Below are 16,309 nucleotides of genomic sequence, written 5' to 3' on the forward strand. Positions count from 1 at the left end.
AAAGAAAGCAGCAGGGTGACAAATTCTTCTAATTGGGAATCCATGGTAATGCCAAACTGAATTTTGCTGAGGCAGTGAGAGCCTATAAATAGGGCAGCCTGGGTCCAGCACAGCTTTCCTTTATCCCTTGGGTGACAGGGTCCCTTTCTGATGAAGATAGGAATGTCCAAGTCCCCTTTTATATGTTGCCTTAAAGAAAACAGTAAATGGCTACTTATGGGAAGCTATAGGATGAATTCTTGCTCATGGACCTCAGACATATATTTTACCTTTGGAATTCTATGATCTCATTGAAGGTACCAATTATGTAAAATAGAGATTGGGGAAGGAAAAGATTTAGTGAGATAAGATACTGAAAACTGCCTAGAGAAGAACAAAAAAGAAAAAAAAAATGGAGGCAGACATCCTAAAGATGGACTACTTTACATGATTTCCTAAAGCTCTCTTTATTCCCCCATGAAGTAGAACTCTAACTCACCTGTGGCACCTTTACAAAACTGATTGGGAGAAATCAACTTTTCAAAAATCAGTTATTAATATTTACCAGTAAGACAAATATTTTCTATTTTATTTGTGCATAAACCATTATTGCACCATGAGATAAAATGCTGCACTTCTTTTGGTACATGACTATCAGAGTAGGGCTGGCAGAATTTATTTTGCTTTCTTTGATGCCAAATATTTCACTTTCCATAGGAGTTCTAACTTAGAACTCACTATTCAGTTCATTTTATTGTTATATTGCTATAGATTGTTTCTTAAAATAGGATGTTAACTTTTGATTTCCTTAGGTTGGAAATAAGGAGGAAAAAATGAAATATCTTTTTCTCTTACCGTCTGCCGACTTTGTTATCTTAGAACCTGAAAAGAGAGAGAAAGAGACTTTGGTCAGCAGGCAGATGCTATAAATCAGAAACTGATTAGTGAAACTTAAAATATTCTCAAAAAGTATAACATAAGCACCATTTTTCTCAGTCAAAACAATTAAATTCAAATGTATTTCCAGAAAAAAAAGATTAATACAGCTATCCTTTTTTTAAAAAGAATAGGGTTGGATAATTTTAACATATGCAACATATGTATATATAATAAAGAAAATATCATCCAAATAAGTTGTGAATAAACACAATCTACCTAAGTATAGTTATATACTAAAATAGTTGTTAGCATGCATGTATGATTAAATTAATGATGCTCATGCCTGCAAATCAAGCAGAGAATGAAGATAGGGCAATTTCTAAAAACGTGGCTTAGTTGCCAATTTTTTGAACAATTTCTTCCAAAGGATGCTATTAACCAATATTTTAATTATTTAAACCTTTATGGCTTAACCCATATGCATTCATCCTTATTATTAACTTCTTAAGTAACAGACAACACATTTCAAATTCTGAAAAGATTAAGTTCTATTTTAGTAAGTTGGGAGAAAAACAAGTAGATATTGACAGAAAATTAATGCACTTTAGTATAGGACTGTACATTTAGGATTCCTAGAGTCCATTCTTTTTGAAGGATTGTGAATTTGCCTATTTCACAGGATAATAGGGTCATAGAATGATTGGGTTGGAAGGAGCCTTTGAAATAATTGGATTACTCCAATCTCTTTATTTTAAAGAAGAGGAAGTGGTGGTTCACTGGAGTAAAGTTACTTGTTCTCAGTTTTACAAAAATAAATGAATGATCAAAGGATGTAAATAGGTAATTTTCAAAAGATGAAATCCAAGCAATCTACATTTATACGCATAAATGTGTACATTTATTATTATTATTATACATTATACATATAAATGAATACAAATAAAACAAACTCTGAGGTTCAACTACACGCCCATCAGTTTGGTTAAGATGACAGAAGAGGGGGACAGCTGGGTTAGAGCACCAAGGCCCAGAGTCGAGGAACCTGGGTTAAAATCTGACCTCAGATATTTCTTAACTATGTTACATTGGGCAAATCATTTAACCCCAGAGGCCTAGTCCTTGCTGCTTTTCTGTCCTAGAACTATAACTAAGACAAAAGATAAGAGCTTTTGTTTTTTTTTTTAATAACAAAATAAGAAAAGGACAAATCTTGGAGGAGTTGATGGAAAACAGGCACACTTTTTTTTGATGGTATTGTGAATTGGAAATCATTTGGGACTTGAGCCCCCCAATGAAATAAATTATGCATATCTATCTTTTAATCTAACATACCATTATTAGGCCAATACCCAAAGAGATCAAAGAAAGAGGAAGTACATCCATATATATAGAAGTATTTTAGCAGCTCTTTTCATTGAAGGTCAAAATTAGAAACCAAAGAGGTGCCTACCTATTAGGGAATAATTAAACAAATTTTGGGAAATTAATGTAATGGAATATCATTGTGACTTAAGAAATGACAAAAATAGGCAGTTCAGAGGAAATGAGAAGACATTTATGATTTGAGGAAGAGGAAACTAGGAAAATTTGCACAATGACAATATTGTAAAGAAAAATATCTTGGGAACACTTTAGAAATCTGATTAATGAAATGATAAACCATGGGTCAAGAAGACAGAAGAAGATTCATGCCAAGAAGACTCCGCCAGAAAGGTGATGAAATTAAAATCCAGAATGAGATTAGCATATTTAGACATTAAAGAATATGGAAAACTATTTTGCTGAATTATATGAATTTATTGTTATTTTATTTTAAAATAGTATTTGTTTTCCCTCTATTACATGTAAAAACAAATTTTAACATTCATTTTTTGGGGTAAATTTTAAGTTCCAAATTCTCTCCCTCTCTCCATCCCTTCCCCCCAATTTTTTTTATTGTTCTACTGGGAAGAGTAGTGGGAAGAAAGAAATACTAAATACTTGAAATACACATATTTGAAATAAAATTTTAAAATATTAAAGTAAATTATTAGTCTTTCTTCTCCCTCTCACTTTTGGGAAATATAAGTCCAAGCTTAATTTGTTTCTTCATGAATTTTATTCTTTATTTCTGCTGTATTATTCCTTTTTCTTACTATCTCATTTACAACTGTATTTTAATATTCCTAAGAAGGTGAAGAAACTTTATTAGGAAATTCTTCAAGAGTACTAGGAATTATGTATCTGTAAACAGTGGCCCTTGAAGAAATAACATTGCTTTTTGGCCAAAAGGAATCATGGTAAAACAATGGCATGTTAATTTTTTAAATAAAGAAGTAACTACAAAATATCTGCATGTTAACAAAAAATAAATATAACATTTTACATTAAGAATATTATGTTAGCCTGGCTTCATTTTATTCATTCAATAAGTATTTACTAAGTAACAAAAAATGGTCTGACAGGGTCTGACATGATGTTAGTTCCATGAAAGGAGAATCAAATTGAATCTTTTGTTCCTCCCTTCCAAATGTCTCTCCAAATATGGTTAATCATTTTTGCATGATTTGGAAGTAGATGTTATAGGGGACTTGGAAAGATGTAATATGGGATTAGGTAGGATGTAATAAGGGGTTTTACAGGATATAATATGAGGCTGAAGCTAGGGGTAATAACTGGTAGGATCAGGGAATAAGACAAGGCAAGGACCCAAGGCTGGAGGTAATCAAGGGAACAGACTAGGTAGTAGGGAAGTTAAGGCAATATAGTGGATGAGGAAGGTTCAATGATGAAGGATGGTAGTTGAGGTGGTAAGAGAAATAAGGGAATGTCTGAGTTTCGGGGATTATAGCACTGAGGTAACAAGGGTTTCAAGGGAGAGGATGAATTAATCTAAGCAGACAAACAGCAGCAGGGAAATACAGACTGGGACTTAGGTTAAAGACAAAATACTGAAGGGAAATAGACTTATCCCTTCAAGTAAAGGACACTATACAGCCAAGTTAGAGACAGCCAAGACAGACTGAAATTGACTCCAGGCTTTAGTCAGTTTCACAGGAAGGGACTTGTATTGAAGTTACACTTCCTTCAAAATGGATACCCTCGGCTTCCCTCAAACCCAGAGAGTATGTTGTTTCTCTTTTCCTCTTCCTCCCTCTCTTACTAATCAACTAATGAAGTAGCCAAAAGGTCTTGTTTAAACATAAAAGGGGTTTATTGTCTTCTTGGATAGATTGACAGGGTAGAGGATCAAGGAAGCCCTAACTGCCATTTGAGAAACCTCAGGTGGGGGAAGGGAAGCAGGAAAGTGAGTCTGAGAAAGGATCTGCCTTTACTCAGCTCTCAAGGTGATTTTGAAATCAAAAGGGTTTAGGAAGTTGGATACAAAGACTAAATAGATACCTTGTTTCAAGGGTAAGACTAAGCTATCACAGATTTGAACTAACTCTCAGATCCACTCTCCTATTCACTCTTCTCAGACATTCAGGTACGAGAAATGAAGGTAGAAAATAAGGTAGGGTAGGAAATTCAAAGGATTTATCTAAATTAACAAATCTCAAAAAACTGCAAATCTAAGCTAGGTTTCAGTCTCAAGAAGGAGCCCAGCTGGACCCTGGTTCCCTCCACGAGTTCCCAGGTCCAACTGAAACTTTTTCCCAAGATTCTAAAACCTTAACTGACAGTAGAAATTCTGCAAAAACAGTTATGCTCCCACTCAACACCACATAGATGAACTTAATGTTATAACTTTGAAAGTATTTTTTTTTAATTTTCAAAGGATTGGGGACATTTCTAGTGTCTCATTCTTCTTCTCTTCCTTTTTAATTGCTGTCCCAATTGGGTACCTTGCAATTACAAAATATACTCTTTGAAAGATTAACATATTGTGTTTCATATACATATAAAATTGCTTCCTCTGATCACATTTTTTATTCTGCATTGACTTATTGAGTCTTTGGTTATTTCTTATTTTTTTTAAACCCTTAACTTCTGTGTATTGGCTCCTAGGTGGAAGAGTGGTAAGGGTGGGCAATGGGGGTCAAGTGACTTGCCCAGGGTCACACAGCTGGGAAGTGTCTAAGGCCAGATTTGATCATAGGACCTCCCGTCTCTAGGCCTAACTCTCAATCCACTGAGCTACCCAGATGCCCCCTTTGATTATTTCTTAATGGAGAATGAGAAACAGCAAGAATACTGTGAATAGTTCACTTGTTATTTAAATGAAAAAATTTAATCATCAATTAATTTGGCAAGAGTACACTGGCTAAATCAAGGAGATTGAAGCTAACTCTTCTTTGGCCTGAAGGCTACTTCAATCTGATGGAATAGTGAGGCCAGCATGAAGTTGATATTATCTTTAGCCCATGCCACCCCAGACATATTGTAATTTCCCTACCATACTGGCCAGCTCTCCTCTCTCTAGACCTGAGCTCACTAGGATTTCATCCTAGCATTCTTCCCTAGATCCATGTTATGAATTGACTTGGTGGCTTTTTTTAATTGTTTGTATTCTGCCTGATAGTTATATAACTTCAGATTACTATTCAAAATCATTTCATAACATTTTCTTCTATTTTATGTTACAGTCAGATCTTACTTATTCCTCTGCCCTAATATGCATTTGTATGTGCTATCCTCCAAATCTGGAATAGATTCCCATGACCTCTCTTTGTGAGAATTCTTTCTTCAAGATCATTCCTCACTCTATCTATTGCCAGAAATGAGCACTCCCTTCCAGAATCTTTCATTATAGTCTTATTTCCTTTTTTATTTTATTGCAACTTGTTGTTTATTTGTAATGCTTTATGTGATTTTAGTTTAATATTGACAGATCAGAAGTTATTAACTTTAGGAACTGGATCTTTTTTTCCATCTTTGCATCTCAGGGCATAGAGTTAAACTGAATTGAATTGAGTTGAATTGAATTCTATCTTGTTCTGAGCTATGGATCTAGAATCCTATAAAGCCAACTGGAAAGGTAGAGACTATTTTCAAAGAAGCAATGTAAACCCAAGAGAAGAGCACAAGAGAGGTATATGCAGAGAAAGGTATAGATAGGATAATTCCTCTTATTCACAAGGCTATTGGTCAGGATGGAGTGAATACATCAAGCAATTAATCATTGAAGAATTATTAAGGATTCACTATATGTCAAAAGAAAAAGTGAAATCAGTCTTGGCACACAAGGAGCTCACATTATAAGTGTGTACGAAGCATAAAATTTACACACACACACACACACACACACACACACACACACACACACACAATGTATAATTCTTATTTGAGACAGTGTAATCTTTGAAAAGGAGCCAATAGGTACTAGAGGATAGAGTAAAGGTGGCAAAACCTCTGCAGAAGTAGGGAACTGAGTTGAACCTAGGAGTTCAAGGAAGAAAGAAGACAGAGATGAGAAGTGGGAACATTATAGGCACAGGAGGCAGCCAATCCCAAGACACAGATATGGGAAGGCTATGCAAGGCAGAGCAAGGAAAGCAGTTTAGTTGAATCTCAATATATTTACCGGGAAGTACAATATTGAAAAGACTAGAAAGGCAGGAAGGATACAAATTTTGAAAATCTTCAAGTGACAGACAGAATATTTTATATTTGTAACTGGAGCAAATAGGGAACTACTGGAATTTAATGAGGAGATAATATGGTCAGACCTATTCTTGGGAAAGTCCTTTTTTGTCAGCTATGTGAAGGACAGGTTGGAGTGGATGAGACATGAGACTAGGAGACCATTTAAAAATGATATCATGATAGTTCTGGTGAGAGGTGGTGAGACCTGAAATAAGAAGATGGCCAGGTGAATGGAGAAAAGGAGATTTATAAGAGAGATGCTTTGGAGATAGAAATGATGCAGTTTGACAACAGGTTGGCTATTCATAAAGAATGAGAGTTGGGAAGTGAGGATAACATTGAAGTTGTTGATTTAGGTGGTTGAGAGAACTATGTTGTCCATAATCATAATAGGAAGGAGAGGTCTTTTGGAGAAGGTTAATGAATTCTGTTCTATAAAGAGTAGACTATTTAGAATTAATGTAATTGGGAATTATCTGATGGTTTTGATTTTTCATGCCGCTGTCCCCTTTGATTAGTAGGAATAATCAATATTTTAGCATTAAAATTTTTTGTACAGAAATTAAAGCATGAAATAGATTTTGAGACTGAGTGTCAAGTATATGACAGAATTCATTGTGAAAATAATAAAAATTAAAAGAATAATTTAAACATCATATATCATGAACCTGCCATGTAAAATTGATAATTCAATAAATGTATTTTTTCTCTGAAATATAGAAGAAACAGTGGGATTTACTTTTAATATAATCATGTCATATTAATCTTTATGGAATATCTTATTATTTTGGCAGATGTCATAAGAGCATCATTGTTTTGCAAAAGAAATACTTTAGAACTTCAAAAATACTATTTTGAAAAATCAAATGTTATAAACTATCAGTAAATATTATAAGTAGCTAATAAAATACCAATTCCTCTAAAATTATAGGATACCCCCTCAACATTCTTCTACTGACTCTACTAAAAAATGTAATGAAGGATTGTGTGTGTATGTGTTTGTGTGTGTGTGCGTACATGTTCATTTCATTTTAAAACTCTTGGTCAGTGAACTGAACAACAGACTTTGATTAGGACAATAAAGGTCCAATGTAGATGTAAATAAAAGAATTTATTTGTTCACAATCTGTGCAGTTTGCCATGCATAGTCATTCTACTTTTTCAATTATTCAGGTATGATCTTAAAAATTATCAAGAAATATACATGGAAAATTAAACTTTAAATTTCATGAAAGACAAAAGCAACAACAAAATTAACCCCATTCATAGTCCACTAACAGAAAGAGAAATATGCATGATTTCTTTCACAGTACTTAGGGTTTTAAAACTACTTCTATGGTAGAAGAAACAAAATTTTATAAACCACAGGTATGGCTATTCCAATCAGACCAAAGCCCCCAGATTCTGGATTTTTTTTAATTTAATGACCATGTCTTTCTTTGTATTGAATTTAGTACCAATTCATAGTTATATTTCCCAGTAGAATATAAGCTCCTTATGGGTGGGAACAATTACATTATTTTTTTTTATCCCTAGTGCCAAGCACAGTCCCTCCACATTGTAATGATAAAATAGGTATAAAAAATATTGAACTGTCAATAAATAAATAATGGATAATGCATTTTACCAGTTTATATAACCATTATCATTTTTATGAAAGGGGCTTTTGTGGTAATATTAAGGGCTGATGCCCCACATTTTAAGCAGAAGAAGTTATGAAACATTAATCTACAATTAAGATGTCAGTATCAGATTTAGAGAAGTCTCTAACAAAAAAGAGACTCATAAAAAAAACTTGAAAATTAATATCCAATATTTGCTTAATAAGTTGGTATAGGGTTATAAGAAATATATTTCTTATTGGATTGGACTAAAACATGGAAGCCATGCTCACAGTTGTTTTTATAGTTTTATAGTCCCATAGAAAAGTAGGCCAGCACCTAAAAAAGAGATCTAAAATGGTTAATTTCGTTCCAGTTGAGAAGAAAAAGGCTTTAAGGAAAGTTGAAAGTAAGTAGAGAAAGTATGAGTCAAGAAATTTCTGGGTGGAAACACAGGACTCAGCAAGGTCAGCCATTCTATCTTGTTTTTGTTAGTGGTCATTTAGGTCGATAGCTTGCTTTTCAAGTCAATTATACCAACAAGGACATGGATACAGTGTAGCAACTTATGAGACAAATCACGTATGCCCAGGGCTCCTCAAGAAAACAAAAGGGCTATAAAATTGTACATATCCTTTAATACAGCAATACCAATACATGGTCTATATTTCAAAGACATCTGAAAAAAGGTAAAAGCATCTATTTATATAAAAATTTATAGCAGCTTTTTTGTGGTGGCAAGAATTTGAGAGGATATTCATCAATTGTGGAATGGCTAGGCAAATTGTGGAATATGATTATAATGGAATACTATTTCATTATAAGAAATGATGAGGAGAAGGATTTCAAAAAACCTGGAAAGACTTACATGAACTAATGCAAAATGAAGTGAATAGAACCGAAAGAACATTGTACACAGAAATAACAATATTATATGATGATCATTTGTGAACCATTTAGCTATTCTCATTACAATGATCTAAGATAATTTTAATGGACTTAAGATGAAACATGATTTCCAATTCTGGGGGTGGGGGTGGGGGTTAAAGATTTATGGAGTTTGAATGCAGATTGAAGCATAATAGTTTTTACTTTTCTTTGTGGGTTTTTATGTATCTTGTTCCACAACATGACAAATATGGAAATATACATTACCTATACCAAATTGAAAATACCATTTCAAGAAGAGTGGAGTGTAGAAAGGGAGAGAATTTGAAACCCAACATTTTAAAAACCAATCTAAAAATTGTTTTTACATGTTATTAGGAAAATACTGAAAGATTAAAAGTAGAAAAAAAGAGTTCTTTTATCTTTACTAAATCCAGAAACAGCAAGAAACATAATGGGAATCTTAGACCAGTGTACTCTCAGTCTTGTACAAGAAGAGATCGGGTAAAGGAGACAAACTCAGAATTCACAAAATTGTATAGCTGACTCTAGTCATCAACTTCATCTAACTTATTGATCATTTTCTTCAACATCAGGAGCAAGCCAAGAGATACTCTAATGTACACAATCAAATTCTTTCTTTTTACATAATAAAAATGAAGATATCTAAGGAAATATATAAGAACTTAAACAGAAATATAGAAATAAAGTAGGAAAGGTCATTTTCAGAGCTCCTGTGTTGAATACAGACTTCTTGATTTTGCTGATGGCAAAATTGCCTAAAATTTTGCATTGCTGATGCTGAGACAGAATTGTCAAAAACTGGAACAAGATGAGGCACTCACCTACACCACTGGTAACAAAGGACTTTAAAAAAGACCTTTAACTTGCCCACTGGAAAAATGGATGATAAAGGGAGCTGAAATAAAAATCAGTACTACATGTTTAGGTAGTACTAGAAAATCATAACATAAAAAACTCAGGTTTATGGATGCAATTTAAGTACTATGATAAAGCACCCATAAGCTTTTCATGCTTTCATTGCCATTTCCATGATTGAAAACATAATTGCTCAGGTCCCCACATTTCCCAGATTTGACAAGACAAATTCTTATTCCCCACAATCATCTATGTCTTCTCACTCTACTTTTTAACTCAATTATCCTAAATATATATAATTCTCTTTCCCAAATGTTGGGGGAGAGAAGAGAAGGAAACATATATAAGTGCCTTCTTTACTTCAATTTCCCAACAAAAGGTTTATTATTGTGAAAGTCTTCGTGAATATATGGATTCCCTTTGTCTCCTATACTAATGGGAAGAGAATGAAATAGAAAATAGAATATATTTCCTTAGTCACCTCTACTACATATACAATCATATCATAAATGCACAATTGATTATTGCTTACTTCTTATTTTTCTAGTTTTATATAAACTTCATAGAAACAGAATATAACTGCATATATCAATGGACTTGGGCAAAATCTCAGTGTAAACTCTATAATGTAAAATACATCATTTATTTAATTGCAATGTACAAAAATTATAACAGATATGGTAATTTTCAAAGTTGAAATAAATGTCTTAGAATCATGTGATTTTATTAAACTGCTCACCCCCTCTACATTTGACAGGTCTCTGGAGACCTTTTCTCAATGTTTATAAAAGGAAAATTAGTATCCTCTCTGAAAAGGAAAAGAGCAACAAACAAGTTTCTTCATATCAATAAGTACAAAAGTAGAGAGATGAAAGAAAGGACACTATAACTGTATTTTATTTGAATTAAAGTGAAAGAAGTAATTTCGGTTAGTGCTAATGGGAAAGTTTGGGGGAGCCAGTTGGTGTAGTGGATAGTGGATGGTGTAGTCGGGAAGATCTGAATTCAAATTTGACCTCAGACAGCTTGATAGCTTTGTGACCCTGTGAAAGTAATTTAACACTGTTTTCCCTACTTTCCTCATTTGTAAAATTATCTGGATTCAGAAATAGCAAACCATTTCAGGAGCTTTGCCAAGAAAAATCCCCAAATAGGGTTACAAAGAGTCAAAAACGACTAACTCAAAACAACCAAAGGGAGAGATTAAAGGAGTCATTGTGCAATGCAGTCCCATTTGGTTTGCTATTGTTAAAATGTTTCCAAGTAGTCTTGAAAATTATAGAACTGGGATTTGGAAAACAAGTAATCTTGTTCATCCCCTGTGCCTTTAGAAAAGGCTTCACTTATCTCATAAAATGCCTTTCCTATAAGCTGAAGTAGAAAGATATTTGTCAAGAAAAGACTAAATAAATGCTACAAGATTTTCTGAGAATTGTATCCATGAGGAATCCAAGAGTCTCAACTTATTCCTGTATTCAGGAGCACTATATCACATCAACTTAAGTCTTTTCTGTTATTGAATATTAGAAAAAATGGAGCTCTGAATATACCATACTGGGAATTTCCCACTGTAAAACTAAACCTGCATATGCCAGAAAACAAAATGAATGAAATTGGTCCTTAGCTTTTAATCTTTATTTGTAAGGGATTGAATGATGTCTTTTTCTATTACCCACTTGCTGTATTTCACCTTGTATTATAATTATTTGTGTCTTTAATTTCTCTCTCCTCAGAGCTTGCAAGTTCCTTGAGGATTAGGGCTGTGATTCCTTACTGCCAACTTCTCCTGTTGTCATTTTAGGGCAACTCCAACATGTAGCAATGCATATAGTATATATTTAATAAATGTTTGGTAAAAGAATGACCCATTGTTTGACACATTAATTGCAATTAATTGCAATAAATCTTTTGATAATATGCAAGAATAATGCTTAATTACCTTCTTTCTTGTCTTCTTTTTTGGATGATCCTGAAAAAAAGAAGTGTGTTAAAGCACATTTAATAATAAGCTTGCATAATAAAACCTTGCCTTGGAATCAGCATTTCGGGAGCCCTGAATGAATATTTAATGATCCATTTAGCCAGAACTGTTACACTAAAATAAACAATGATATCCTCGGAACATTTGTAAAACTGAGAAACAATAAAAACTTTAAAAATGTTAATATTTGAGAAAATCAGAAGATATATTTGTGACACGTCCCAAATTAATATTTGTACAGCTGTGTTTTAAATGTCAACTGGGTTTTTGGGAACCCCAAGTTTGCCCCTGTCCATTGAGAAAACTCCCAGACTGACTCCATTTCAGAGTGAACAATAGACATTAAAGTACTTAATGATCCTAGATTAGGTGGGGACTAGTTGATAGAATCAAATGTTAAGTACCCTTTTAAATCTTAGAAGTTTCCCCTATTGTATCAGAGATCCCTTCCCAAGAAGACCAACACCTGTGCAGGAACCATACTTTTAGTATCTATTGTATTAGAACACTCCCTAGTACCACAGCCTCTAGCTTCAGTCTCTTTCCCAAGCCTGCTTACAACCTGTAAGTGTATGTTTGCTGTGCCTGATTCCCCAAAAGGTAAATAAAATTCCTAAATTCTATTATTCTTGGGAGAATCATGTTTCCTGGTGATCCTCTAAGAGATACTGTACCCAGAGTCCCAGAGCTCTTGGCTCTGTATGGTTTTTAGTTGCTTGACTGTGTGGTGGCTGAATATTGAACACTATCTCTTTCCTCATTAACTGGGTTTTACTGACTGCTTTCTTGGTTCTGTCTTTTTTCTCAGGTTGATGAAAAACATGAGTTGAAGATAAAACTTTTGAGTATCTCAAGCTAAAAGCTCTTGACTTGGAGCAGTACTAAATATTTCTCTGTTCATGTGGACAAAATGAAAGGAAGAGTTGAAATAGAGTTGTTCAGGAAATATATCTCAATTATTGGTCTACATAATTTGAAATAGTAGTGTAATCCATGCTAAAAGGGACTTAAACTTTTGTTAGTATTTTTTTTCACCATCTTAAGAGATGAAAGCCTGGGATTTCTGGAGTGAAATTTATTTTTTTGTCAGAAAATCTGAGGATTCTAATTAGAATTTAGTACTTCTTGAATTTCAAGATTCTTAGAAAAAAAATAACTTCAGTTTCGATCTTTATATTCAAGTCTTTCATCCATTCTGAATTTATCTTGGTGTAGGGTGTGAGATGTTGATCTAAACCTAATCTCTCCCATATTGTTTTATCATTTTCCCAGCAGTTTTTGTCAAATACTGGATTTCTGTCCCAAAAGTTGGGCTCTTTGGGTTTATCATACACTGTTTTGCTGATGTCACTAACCCCAAGTCTATTCCACTGATGCTCCCTTCTGTCCCTTAGCCAGTACCATATTGATTTGATGACTGCTGCTTTATGTATAGCTTAATATCTGGTACTGCTAGGCCACCTTCCTTCACTTTTTTTTTTCATTATTTCCCTTGATATTCTTGATCTTTTGTTCTTCCAAATAAACTTTGTTATAGTTTTTTCTAATTCAGTAAAAAAGTTTTTTGGTAGTTTTATAGGTATGGCACTAAATAAGTAAATTAATTTGGGTTGAATGGTCATTTTTATTATGTTAGTTCATCCTACCTATGAGTAGTCAAATGTTTTTTCCAATTGTTTAGATCTAGTTTTAATTGTTTGGAAAGTGTTTTGTAGTTATGTTTGTATAATTCCTGTGTTTGTTTTGGTAGATAGATTCCTAAGTATTTTATGTTGTCTAGAGTGATTTTAAACGGTGTTTCTCTTTCTACCTCTTACTGCTGTGATATGTTGGAAATATATAGAAATGCTGATGATTTATGTACATTTATTTTATATCCTGCAACTTTGCTAAAGCTGTTGATTATTTCTACTAGCTTTTTAGTTGATTCTCAAGGATTTTTTAAGTAGACCATCATATCATCTGCAAAGACTGATAGCTTAGTCTCCTCATTGCCTATTTTAATACCTTCAATTTCTTTTTCTTCTCGAATTGCTACTGCTAGTGTTTCTAATACAATGTTAAATAATAGAGGTGATAATGGGTGTCCTTGTTTCACTCCTGATCTTATTAGACAGGCTTCTAATTTATCCCCATTGCATATGATGCTTGTTGATGGTTTAAGATATATACCATTTATTATTTTTAGGAAAGGACCTTCTATTCCTATACTTTCTAGTGTTTTCGTTAGGAATGGGTGTTGTATTTTGTCAAAGGCTTTTTCAGCATCTATTGAGATAATCATGTGGTTTTTTTGTTGTTTACTTGTTGATATGTTCAATTATGTGGATGGTTTTCCTAATGTTGAACCATCCTTGCGTTCCTGGTATAAATCCCACCTGATCATGATGGATAACCCTTTTGATCACTTGCAGGAGTCTTTTTGCTAGTATTCTATTTAAGATTTTTGCATTTATGTTCATTAAGGAGATTGGCCTGTAATTTTCTTTTTCTCTTTTTGATCTACCTGGCTTTGGAATCAGTACCATATTTGTGTCATAAAAGGAATTGGGCAAGACTCCTTCTTTGCTTATTTTATCAAATAATTTGTATAGTATTGGGATTATTTGTTCTTTGAATGCTTGATAGAATTCACTTGTCAATCCATCATGCCATGGTGATTTTTTCTTAGGTAGTTCTTTGATGGCTTGTTCAATTTCTTTTTCTGATATGGGATTGTTTAGGTATTCTATTTTTTCTGCTGTTAATCTAGGCAATTTATATTTTTGTAAATATTCATCCATACCACCTAGATTGCTATTTTATTGCCATATAATTGGGCAAAATAGTTTTTAATGATTGCTTTAATTTCCTCTTCATTAGAAGTGAAGTCTCCCTTTTCATCTTTGATACTGTTAATTTGGTTTTCTTCTTTCCTTTTTTTTATTAGATTTACCAGTACTTTGTCTTTTTTAATCTATTTTTTTTCAAAATACCAGCTTCTAGTCTTATTTATTAATTCAATAGTTCTTTTACTTTCAATTTTATTAATTTCTCCTTTGACTTTTAGTATTTTTAATTTAGTTTTCATCTGAGGATTTTTAGTTTGTACATTTTCTAATTTTTTAAGTTGCATGCCCAATTCATTATCCTCTGCCCTCCCTAATTTGTTAATATATGCACTCAGTGATAAAAATTTTCCCCTTAGAACTGCTTTGGCTGCATCCCATAGATTTAGGTAAGATGTCTCATCATTGTCATTGTCTTCAATGAAATTATTGTTTCTATGATTTGTTCTTTCACTAAATTATTTTGGAGAATCATATAATTTAATTTCCAAGTGAACACAGAATAGTATACTTGTCAGATCTCTGGGAAAGGAAAGATTTTAAAACCAAGCAAGAGTTAGAAAAAATTACCAAATGTAAAATAAGTAATTTTGATTATATTAAATTAAAAAGGTTTTGTACAAACAAAACAACAAACTGGGAAACAACAAACTGGGAAAAAATCTTTATGACAAAGAATTCTGACTGAGGTTTAATTACTCAAATATACAAGGAACTAAATCAATTGTATAAAAAAATCAAGCCATTCCCCAATTGATAAATGGGCAAGGGACATGAATAGGCAATTTTCAGATAAAGAAATCAAAACTATCAATAAGCACATGAGAAAGTGTTCTAAATCTCTAATAATTAGAGAAATGCAAATCAAAACAACTCTGAGGTATCACCTCACACCTAGCAGATTGGCTAAAATGATAGGAGGGGAGAGTAATGTATGTTGGAGGGGATGTGGCAAAATTGGGACATTAATGTACTGCTGATGGAGTTGTGAACTGATCCAACCATTCTGGATGGCAATTTGGAATTATGCCCAAAGAGCACTAAAAGAATACCTGCCCTTTGATCCAGCCATACCACTGGTGGGTTTGTACCCCCAAAGAGATCATAGATAAGCAGACTTGTACGAAAATATTTATAGCTGCACTTTTTGTGGTGGCAAAAAACTGGAAAATGAAGGGATGCCCTTCAATTGGGGAATTGCTAAACATATAGTGGTATATGTTGGTGATGGAATATTATTGTGCTCAAATGAATAATAAACTGGAGGAATTCCATGTGAACTGGAAAGACCTCCAGGAATTAATGCACAGTGAAAGGAGCAGAGCCAGAAGAACATTGTACACAGAGTCTGATACACTGTAGTAAAATCAAATGTAATGGACGTCTTTACTAGCAGCAGTGCAATGACCCAAGACAATTCTGAGGGATTTATGGAAAAGAATGCTACCCACATTCAGAGGAAGTACTAAAGGAGAGGAAACGCAGAAGAAAAACAACTGCTTGAACACTTGGGTTGATGAGGACATGATTGGGGATGTAGACCTGAAAGGACCATACCAATGCAACTATCAATAATATGTAAATAAGTCTTGATTGATGTCACATGTTAAAACCAGTGGAAATGTGAGTTAGCTATGGGGCGGCGGAGTTTGAGGGGGTAAAGGGGAAAGTAGAAACATGAATCATGTAACCATGGGAAATTTTTCTAA

At 33.4% G+C, this 16,309-nt stretch overlaps 1 protein-coding gene across 1 annotated transcript in view; it reads right to left on the bottom strand.

Annotated features, from left to right (window-relative positions):
- Window positions 1–16,309, bottom strand: part of LOC123247850 (triadin-like) — a 366,108-nt gene that overhangs the window by 34,651 nt on the left and 315,148 nt on the right. The window contains exon 14 of the mRNA XM_044676898.1: window positions 835–861. Coding sequence (XP_044532833.1) covers window positions 835–861 — 27 coding nt within the window. The remainder of the gene's footprint in view (window positions 1–834; window positions 862–16,309) is intronic.

The sequence above is a fragment of the Gracilinanus agilis genome, chromosome 4 (assembly GCF_016433145.1).
Source record: "Gracilinanus agilis isolate LMUSP501 chromosome 4, AgileGrace, whole genome shotgun sequence".
Classification (NCBI taxonomy): Eukaryota; Metazoa; Chordata; class Mammalia; order Didelphimorphia; family Didelphidae; genus Gracilinanus; species Gracilinanus agilis.